Source organism: Chrysemys picta, chromosome 17 (genome assembly GCF_011386835.1).
Source record: "Chrysemys picta bellii isolate R12L10 chromosome 17, ASM1138683v2, whole genome shotgun sequence".
Taxonomy (NCBI): Eukaryota; Metazoa; Chordata; order Testudines; family Emydidae; genus Chrysemys; species Chrysemys picta.
Genome location: NC_088807.1, coordinates 3,755,081 through 3,765,297, shown reverse-complemented (window position 1 = coordinate 3,765,297; position 10,217 = coordinate 3,755,081). Strand labels below are relative to the sequence as shown.

Below are 10,217 nucleotides of genomic sequence, written 5' to 3'. Positions count from 1 at the left end.
CATAGTCCAGCTGGGCAGCCCAGCCCACAGAAGAGAATGCAAATATGAGATAACTGAACTACAATTCCCATGAGGCACTGTAGCAGTGGTTTAGCATGTATGTGCAATAATTACTTATTTTTATTCAGCTTTAATTAACTAATTAATTGTAATGCCTACAGGCCTGGGCTGTACCCACCTATAGCAAAAAGACAGTTCCTGCCCCCACACAGTTTACAATCTAAGCGTAAGCATATGGACAGCCGGAAAATGTCAGCTCCTTAGCACATCCAGCCCCAAATGTGAGTACTGAGTCCTTGCAGATCTAGAGCCCTTAGTGTCTGTGTGCCTCAGTTCCCCCCACTTTCCTCTCCCCACTCCTTGTTTTGTCTATTTAGACTGGCAGCTCTTTGAGCCTGATCTCTTGCTCTGTGTCTGTGCAGCGCCTGGCACAATGGGGACCTTGATCTCAGTCTGTGTCATGCAGCGCCCGGCACAATGGGGTCCGGTTCTCAGTCGGGGTTTGTGCAGCGCCTGGCACAACAGGGCCCTGATCTTGGTCGGGGTCTGTGCAGCGCCTGGCACAACAAGGGCCCTGATCTTGGTTGGGGTCTGTGCAGCGCCTGATACGATGGGGCCCTCATCTCAGTCGGGGTCTGGGCAGCGCCTGGCACAATGGGGGGCCCTGATCTCGGTCGGGGTCTGTGCAGCGCCCAGCACGACGGGGCCCTGATCTCGGTCGGGGTCTGGGCAGTGCCCGGCACGACGGGGCCCTGATCTCGGTTGGCGTCTGTGCAGCGCCCGGCACAACAGGGCCCTGATCTTGGTCGGGGTCTGTGCAGCGCCTGGCACAACAGGGGCCCTGATCTTGGTTGGGGTCTGTGCAGCGCCTGACACGACGGGGCCCTCATCTCAGTCGGGGTCTGGGCAGCCCTGGCACAACAGGGCCCTGATCTCAGTTGGGGTCTGGGCAGCGCCTGGCACGGGGGGGCCTGATCTCGGTCGGGGTCTGTGCAGCGCCCAGCACGACGGGGCCCTGATCTCGGTGGAGATCTGTGCAGCGCCTGGCACGACGGGGCCCTGATCGCAGTCTGTCGGTGGTTGATTGACCACGTCGCCCCGATGTAAAGGTGCGTGCAAGGTGCAGGGCGCGGTGGAAGCTGTGTGACCTGTGTGCATGTGGCGTGAAGCTGGCGGGGAGTGGTGGTGGCGGGAGGCAGGTGGCCGTTGGTTCAGATCATCCAAAACAGGATGTGGTGGCACACTGGGTGATCTATGAGCGCCCTGGGGCTTTGCCCGGCCACTTCTGCCCTTTTACTTCCCAGTCCGCTCCCCCGCCACCGTTCCCTTCCCCTTGTGGCCCCTAGAAGGCAAACCCCTTCCTCTTTCCACACATGACCATACCTGCCCTTCCCTCCCCTCCCCCACCCCCACACTTCCCCCTCTTCCCCCAGCAGATCAGTGCTGTCAAAGTGTCCCCGACCGGAGGAACTGCACTCCGAGCATCCTGTCACAAGGTCAGCGCCAGCCCAACTTGCAGCGAGGAAAGCCGAGAGTCAGGCCGCCCAGCGCTGGGAGGGCAGAGACCGCGGCAGAATGGTCAGGCCGAGCATTGCTTCACGGCAAGGGGGTCAGGAAGGGAGGTGGGGGGGGCGCATTGGAGGCAGGGGGGTTCCTTATGGAGCAGGTGTTGCATGTCCCCACCCCCCCAGCTCCCCTGCAAAGCTGGGATCCAGGATTCGGGGCGTGTTCGAATTGAGTCTTTCGCTCCGAGGGCCCCAGCCTGGCTGGGGTGGGGAGGCAGGAGGCCATGTGCCCGTGGATGGCAGCTCTGGGCCCCGCGCCCTGCAGCAGGAGGGGTTTGCAAGCTCCGAGATTTCAGCGGTGGCTCCGAGCGGCACCAGCAATGGTGGTGGGTGGGAGGCCCAGAAAAGGTGCCTGCGCCCTGGAGAGCCTGGCTGCAGCCTGTGGATCGGGGGAACTGCTCACCAGACCCCTCTGGGGGAGGCGGGAGATACGGTGCCAGTATTTGCCTGGCTGTACCGGGCGCCCCCCTGAGACCCTGGTGTCAAAGGCGGTCCGGAAAAGTGGCTAGGTACAGGAAAGTTTCTTCACCTGCCATCTGTGTATCAACCCATCCCCATCCCCACCCCGCTATGTGGATGTGAGACTGTGTGTGACAATGGGTGTGAATGTGTGTGTGTGACAATGGCTCTGTATGTGACAATAGGTGTGAATCTCTGTGTGTGTGATAATGTGTGTGTGTGACAATGGGTGGGTGTATGACAATGGGAGTGAGTCTGTGTGTGACAATGGATGTGTGAGTGACAATGTGTGTGTGTGGGGGGTGACAATGGCTGTGTGTGAGTCTCTGTGTGTGAAATGTGTGTGTGACAATGGGTGTGTGTGTGTGTGTGACAATGGGTGTGAGTCTGTGTGTGACAATGTGTTTGTGTGACAATGAGTGTGTGTGGGTGTGACAATGTCTGTGTGTGACAATGAGAGTGTGTGGGTGTGACAACAGGTGTGTGTGGCAATGGCTGTGGGTGTGACAATGGGTGTGTGCGACAAGGGGTGGGCATCTGTATCTATGTGACAATGGGTGGGTGGGTGTTTGTGAGGTGATGTGTGTGTGTGTATGTGTGACACTGGGTGTGCCAGCAAAATGACATGTGTGAGATTGAACATGTATGTGTGTGTGTGCGGGGAGGTGTGTGTGTGTGTGTGCACGTCTCAGCCGGTGAGTCTCTCCCATGCACAGCCCACAGCTGAACAGACCATGAAACATTTTGGGCCCATACCCACGATGGCTGCCCCTCCCTTCCCCACCACAAGGGGGCAGTGACCTACATGCGTGTGCGCTCTCCCCTTCCCCATCCCCCAGGCATGGCGTGTCCCCTGCAGCTGGGCAGGGCTCGGCCAGAGCGGTGTAGGCTTCACCATGGGCAGAAGGGAGGCTGTTTCCTTGGAAACAACCCCGGCTACTCCAGCCCTAGCCTGTCCCAGCAGGGGGCGCTGTGGGGTGCAAGGCAGGGGGAGGGATAGCTCAGTGGTTTGAGCATTGGCCTGCTAAACCCAGGGTTGTGAGTTCAATCCTTGAGGGGGCCACTTAGGGAACTGGGGTAAAAATCTGGGGTAAAAATTGGTCCTGCTTTGAGCAGGGGGTTGGACTAGATGACCTCCTGAGGTCCCTTCCAACCCTGATATTCTAAACGCTGGCTGTGGGCGGCAGCTCCCCTCCCGTTGGGGTTGGGGGTCCCGCAGGGAGGCTGCCCCAGCCTCTGCCCCCTCTCATGGCCGGTCTCTCTGCAGTCGGACTCCCTGGTCGTGTGCGACGTGGACCCCGCGCTCACGGAGAAGCTGAGGAAATTCCGCTTCCGGAAGGAAACCAACAACGCGGCCATCCTCAGTGAGTGTCCCCGGGCCGGCTCCCTCCCCATGGGCACCAGCCCCGGCCCTTCTCCGCCTCCCTGACCCCCACCGGCACGCGCCTTGGTGGCTCTTCCACCCTGCCTGTGCCCCGGACAGCCGCTGGGGCCAGTTTCTCCCAGCAGGGGGCGCTGTGGAGAGCAGGGCAGGGGTGCTGGCTGTGGGGTGATTCCCAGCTACTCCCTCCCTGACCTCTCCCACCAGGGGGCACAGGTGCTGGCTGTGGGGGCAGCCCCAGGCTACTCCAGTCCCAGCAGGGGGCGGTGTGGGGAGCAGGGCCCGAGCGCTGGCTGGGGGGTCGTTCAGCGTCCCCCAGGGGAAGGCAGCGCTGCTCCGGTACCTGCTGGCGGAGGTGGCCCATGTGCAGATCCTGACCCTGGCTCTGTCTCTCCCCCCAGTGAAGATTGACAAGGAGCGGCAACTGGTGGTGCTGGAGGAGGAATTCCAGGTGGGGACCTTTCACTCCTTTCTTCCAGCGACCTTTGGAAAGCCCAGTTCGGTTAAAGGCCCCGCGGGCAGCAGACTCGTGCCTAACTCCTCCCCGATGCCACAGGGCTCCCACGGCATAGGCGGGGCTAGAACCCAGCTCCTCTTGCTTCCAAAGCCCAGCCCCCTGCCACTGGGGCTAGAGAAGCAACCTCGTAAGCACTGTAGGGGGCTATGAGGTGCAGAGGTAGCAGTCTGATTGTCTCCACTAGAGGGCAGTGTTCTCAGGCTCTTGCGCACACACAAAGCACGTGTCAATTGCTCCAGCAGGGGGCAGTGCACACACACACACACACACACACACACACACACACACACACACACACACACAGAGCAGGGCTCATCTCCTCCAGCAGGGGGAGGCAGGGACACACACACACACACAGGTCCCCATCCCTCCAGCAGGGATACATGCAGAGCAGGTGACAATTGCTCCAACAGGGGGCAGCAGAGACACACACACAGCAGGGCTCATCCCCTCCAGCAGGGGGCGGAAGGGACTGACACACACACACACACACACACACACACGTCCCCATCCCTCCAGCAGGGACACATGCAGAGCAGGTGACAATTGCTCCAGCAGGGGGCAGTGCGCGCGCACACACACACACACACACACACACACACACACACACACACACGTCCCCATCCCTCCAGCAGGGACACATGCAGAGCAGGTGACAATTGCTCCAGCAGGGGGCAGCAGACACACACAGAGCAGGCCTCATCCCTTCCAGCAGGGACAAGGACACACACACACAAAGAGAGCAGGTGCCCATTGCTCCAGAAGGGGGAAGCACACACACACACACACACACACACACACACACTGTCCCTCTCTCTGCATCTCGCCCTCTAAGGTTGAGTGCTGGGCCCTTGGGGGGAGGCGCGTGGCCCCGAAAGGAACCCCGCTCTCCTTCCAAACAGTTGTTTGCGTTCTGCGGTCCCCGGCCTGCTGCATGCGACGTTCCGGCAGCGTGTCGAGAACCGACGTGGGCCGGAGGAAAATACTTTGAATTTACCATCGAATGAAATAGCCCCGGGGAGGCGCCACGGCTCGCACCAGTCGCTTTCATACTTAATTCGATCCAAGCCTGCGGTTTTTACAACCTGAATGAAGCTGCCACACAGTTTCCGGCTCGCTGCACTGGAACAAGGGATTGCTGCAGCGCTGAGGCCAAACGCACCGTGGAGACTACGGGGCCTGAGTTAGATCCCGCCCCGGGAATTAGGACTGACCCAGAACCAACTGCATGGGCCCCATTATCTGGGTGTTGTATGTAAGAAACGCATAGAAAGTCCAGTCCCCAAAGTGCTCGCTGTCTCTGGTGAGAGGGGAATGAGGGTCACTTTACACCTGTGGGGGCAATATCTTTAGCCCCACAGAAGGGGAAACTGAGGCACAGAGCAAGACCATGACTCACCCAAGGCAAGGAACAAAAGCCTGGTGGCCTGCGTCCCAGCACCCTGCCCATTGGACCGCACTGCCTCTTGCTACCAGTTTCTCCCATTGGTTCAAATCAGGTTCACTGTCTATATGACCCATTCTTCTCCCCTCGGAAGGCTGGTCTATATAGAAGGTAGCAACTTACTACTGCCGCCACTTAGTGGAGTAAATTCTTTATTCAGAAATTCCAAGGCCAGAAGGAACCATTGTGATCATCCAGTCTGACCCCCTGGATAACACCGGCCTGAGACCTGCCCCCGAATAATTCCTAGAGCCAAGCTTTAAGGAAAACCTCCTGTCTTGATTTAAAAATGGTCTGTGATGGAGAATCCGCCCCGTCCCTTGGTGAGATGTTCCAGCAGTTATTGACCTTCCCTGTTACAAATTTACACCTTATTTCCAGTCGGAATTTTTCTAGCTTCATCTTCTAGCCATTGGGTCATGTTAGACCTTTGTCTGCTAGATTGAAGAGTCCATATTCAATATTTGTTCCCCATGGAGGTACGGACAGCCTGGGATCCAGTTACCCCTTCACCGTCTCTTTGTTAAGCTAAATAAATTGAGTTCTTTGTGTCTTTCACTATAAGGCAGGTTTTCTAATCCTCTGACCCTCTCCAATTTATCAACATCCTCCTTGAATGGTGGGCACGAGAACTGGACCCTGGATCCCAGCAGCGGTCGCACCAGGGCCAAACACAGAGGGGAAATAACCTCTCTGCTCCTATGCGAGATTCCCCTGTTTATACATCCAGGATCGCATTAGCTCTTTCGGCCCCAGCGTCGCACTGGGAACTCCTGTTCCGCTGATTCTCCACCACGCCCCCCGGATCTTTTCCAGAGTCACGGCTTCCCAGGAGAGAGCCCCCCCATCTATCCGTCTAGCTCAAGCGGTGGCGAGCGGTGCTGGAATCCAGAGGTTCAGAAAAGCCCCACTAGTGAGCCAGACCCCCAGCGTGACGTTAACAGACCCTAATAAAGACAGACGGGATTTCTTCCATGAGTGAAGAGACTCTAATTGGACTGAGCAGCTCATATTTCAAATAGACAGGGTTGCTGGCAGGACTGGACCCATGTGGCCCCGGCCGGCTGTTTGGCCCAGATCCACAGAGGTATTTGGGCTCCTAACTTCCACAGAGACCAAGGGGAGTTAGGTGCCCAAAGAGCTTTGATCCTGAAGGGTTACGAGGCGGGACCGTGGCTCTGTTTCCCTCAAGCTTTGAGCAGGCTTGTACCAGGCACCCGGTGCCCCTTGGCTGGGCTCGGAGGAGATTCGACTGTAGACTAATCCCGGGGCATGGAGCGACCCGGGGCCCTGCTCGAGGGGCAGCTGCAAAGAAAAGCACAATGGCCCTGATGTCTCTTTCAGTGCCGGCGACGGGCTCAGCTGTTGAGCCTGGATCTTGGGGTGTCTCTGGGGGAGCAGCACCCAGCTCCCTGCTGTTCTCCGTGCCCAGCCCCTCCGCTCTTGCTGGCCTGTGTGCGGAGTGGCCCTTCCTACCCTTCCACAGGGCCACCACTCCTACCGCCGCCCAGCTAGGGAGAGAACCCAGGAGTCCTGATTCCCAGCCCTCCCTGCTCTAACTGCTAGCCCCCACTCTCCTCCCAGAGCTAAGTGTGGAACCCAGGAGTCCTGATTCCCAGCCCCCCATGCTGTGACCGACTAGACTCCCCTCCCCTCCCAGATCGGAGGAAAGAACCCAGGAGTTCTGGCTCCCAGGACCTGCTCTGTTCTAACCACTTTGCCAGGCAGGGTAGGGAGTCAGAACTCCTGGGTTCCACATCTGGCTCCGCCACTGACTTGCTGGGCGACCTAGATCAAGTCTCTGCCCTGTTCTGCGCCTCAGTTCCCCATCTGTACAATGGTGGGTGACGGGGAGGCTCCTTGTCCTCTTCCCCACCCTGCCACCCCCCTTAGTTGATGCAGCCTTTGGCATTTCGCCCACAGGACATCTCTCCGGAGGAGCTGAAGAGCGAGCTGCCGGAGCGCCAGCCCCGATATCCTTCTGCCGTGGGGCGGGGAGGGGGCATCCGAGCCACCTGGCAGAGCGCGGGCATTGCACATGGTGGCAGGAGGCCAGGAGTATGCATGCAGGATGCATGTAGGTGTGTGTGTGTGTGTGGGTGTCCTCTGGGAACATCCTTGCCCCCTGGGAGAGGATGGGTACCGGGGCTGTGGGCAGGGAAAAGGGTCCCTTGTCCCCAGCTTGGAGCAGATTTGAGATCAGAGGGGGCTACAGGGAGTAGCCAGGAGATCAGAGCATCAGGGGGCAGCACAGAGAGGGAGAGGAAAACGAGTCCCTTTTGTGGGGGGGTGCACCCCACAACCCCCCTGCTCGTGGCTCTGCAGCGCGGTGGGAGGCTGGACGGGAGCACCAGAGCTCCGGGCTTTGGGCTGGGGTCCTGGGAGACCCCAATGTCTCTGATGGCTGGCGGGGCTGACATGGGTGGGGGCAGCCCAGAGCGGGTATTGGGGGGCAGAAGCGGCCAGGAGGGTGGTGAGACGGAGAAGGATAGAGACAGGAGCGTTTCAGAGTGGCCCAGCTCAGCCGAGAAGCAGCTGCATCCTTGACTGGGGCTACCTTTGTGGTGTACAGTTACAAATACGTCCATGATGACGGGCGCATCTCCTACCCGCTCTGCTTCATCTTCTCCAGCCCAGTCGGTGAGAACCAGGGGGAGCGGGGTCCAGTTGTTAGAGGGGGCCGGGACTGGGAGCCAGGACTCCTGGGTTCTATCCCTAGCTCTGGGAGGGGAGTGGGGTCTAGTGGTTAGAGCGGGGCAGGGCTGGGAGCCAGGACTCCTGGGTTCTATCCCTAGCTCTGGGAGGGGAGTGGGGTCTAGTGGTTAGAGCGGGACAGGGCTGGGAGCCAGGACTCCTGGGTTCTATCCCTAGCTCTGGGAGGGGAGTGGGGTCTAGTGGTTCGGGCGGGGACGGGAGCCAGGACTCCTGGGTTCTATCCCAGCCCTGGGAGGGGAGGGGGGTCTAGAGGTTAGAGCTGGGCACCAGGACTCCTGGGTTCTATCTCTGTCTCTCCCCACGGGGCAGGGTGCAAGCCGGAGCAGCAGATGATGTATGCTGGGAGCAAGAACAGGCTGGTGCAGGCAGCCGAGCTCACCAAGGTACCAGGGCAGTGCCGCCCCTTCGAGCTCCTCCCATGGGCAACGCTGGCAGCCCAGGGACCCCTGCTCCCCATAGACTCCTCACCCAAGCTGCCAGTCACATACCCATGCTGGGGGGAGGGGGTGTTACCTCTGCCCCTCCCCACTGGCCCATGGTGGAAGGGGCTGTCGCTCTCCCCTCCCCTACACCCTGCTCTGCCTCGTCCCAGGGCCGGGGGGCTGCCCTATAGCATGCGGTCTTATTGCTTCTTCGCCACCCGGGCCTCCCACCCATCTAGCAGGGACCTGTCCTCATACCTGGGATCTAGCCAGGACAATCCCTGCATTGCCCCATAGCTGGGATCCCCCAGCCCCTAGAGATGGGATCGGTACCCCCCATTCAGCATCCACGCCCCTGAATCGAGGCTCCTCTCTGGAGGACCCCACATTAATGCCCACCCCAGCTCCATCCACCTCTCCCCCCGCCCCCCAGGTGTTCGAGATCCGGACCACAGAGGACCTGACCGAGGAGTGGCTGCGGGAACGGCTGGCCTTCTTCCGCTAGGAGGTGGAGAGATCCCCCCAACGGCTGGCTCCGAGATCCCCCCGACTCCACCCGGCCCGGGACCCCCACCCTCTCCAGCCACTGTCAGGGAAGCAAATAAACCACTTGGACTCCAACCCCGTGTCTGGTCCATGTCTGAGGTCTGTCCCTGCTTGGGGGGGGGGTAACCCTGCCACCCCCAGAGTTGCCTGGGTCTGCCCCTCCCCCCCATTACTGCCTGGGTCTGTCCCTGCTGGGGGTCTAACGCTGCCCCCCCTTGCCTGCTCTCAGTTCTGAGCCCCCAACCCCATGGCCTGGACCTAGCAGAGAAGCCCCCCTCCCTGTACGGAGCTGTAGGGCGAGCCCTCGGGGCCCACCCCGCTCATCCCTTCCTGCCTCCCCCGGCCCCACCCCCTTGCCAGGCCCCAGACTCTATTTCATGTTGGCTGAGATGGGAAATCGGAGGTGAGCGTGAACCTCCCCCAGGAACTGGGGATTTGCAGTTCTGGGCGGGGGGTTCCAGGGGGCAGCGATGATTGGGGGGGGCATGGGCAGGGCTGGGGGGGTGCTGGGTTTTTGATTTATGAAAGAATCCAGATTAGGAGGCAAAAGGCTGATTCTGAGCTGGGCCCCGAGAGTTAGCGCAGGGAGGAGAGTGGCTTGTGGCGTGCTCCTCTCAGAGCAGGGTCACACACACACACACACACACACACACACACACACACACACACACACACACACACAGAGCAGGGCTCATTCCCTCCAGCCGGGGGCAGCAGGGACACACACACACACACACACACACACACACACACACACACACACAGAGGCTAACACACACAGAGCAGGGCCCATCTCCTCCAGCAGGGGGCAGCAGGGACACACACACACACACACACACACAGAGCAGGGCTCATTCCCTCCAGCAGGGGGCAGCAGGGTCTTACACACACACACACACACAAAGAGTAGGGCCCATTCCCCCCCAGCAGGGGGCAGCAGGGTCACACACACACACACACACACACACACACAGACACACAGAGCAGGGCTCATTCCCTCCAGTAGGGGGCGGCAGGAACACACACACACACACACACACACACACACACACACACACACACACACGCAACTGGTTGATCGGTCTCAAAATGTAACTGTAAACGGGAATCACCGCTGAAGGAGTCTGTTTCCAGTGGGGTCCCGCGGGGGTCGGTTCTCGGCCCTGCG

The 10,217-nt window shown here is 59.9% G+C and overlaps 1 protein-coding gene across 4 annotated transcripts; it reads left to right on the top strand.

The window, feature by feature from the left end:
- Window positions 1-1,307: 1,307 nt before the first annotated feature.
- Window positions 1,308-9,124, top strand: GMFG (glia maturation factor gamma). Of its 4 annotated transcripts, none has more exons than XM_042844906.2 (7): window positions 1,356-1,496; window positions 3,292-3,388; window positions 3,807-3,856; window positions 7,290-7,339; window positions 7,924-8,006; window positions 8,391-8,464; window positions 8,937-9,124. In XM_042844906.2, exons 1-7 carry the CDS (start codon window positions 1,374-1,376, stop codon window positions 9,006-9,008), a joined length of 549 nt encoding a protein of 182 aa, XP_042700840.1. In that variant the 5' UTR covers window positions 1,356-1,373; the 3' UTR covers window positions 9,009-9,124. The 4 variants fall into 4 exon arrangements, with proteins under 4 accessions (XP_065427234.1, XP_042700840.1, XP_065427235.1 ...); XM_005293175.4 differs by having other exon boundaries at window positions 1,443-1,578; XM_065571162.1 differs by lacking the exon at window positions 7,924-8,006 and having other exon boundaries at window positions 1,308-1,496; window positions 7,290-7,443.
- The last annotated feature ends 1,093 nt before the right edge of the window (window positions 9,125-10,217 follow it).

Bases quoted from the DNA above. Each gene is read 5' to 3' on its own strand.
- GMFG (XM_065571162.1), top strand. From the start codon at position 1,374: ATGACCATACCTGCCCTTCCCTCCCCTCCCCCACCCCCACACTTCCCC. The intron at 3,857-7,289 runs GTGGGGACCTTT...TTTCGCCCACAG, and splicing joins TGCTGGAGGAGGAATTCCAG to GACATCTCTCCGGAGGAGCT. The intron at 8,465-8,936 runs GTACCAGGGCAG...CCCGCCCCCCAG, and splicing joins AGGCAGCCGAGCTCACCAAG to GTGTTCGAGATCCGGACCAC.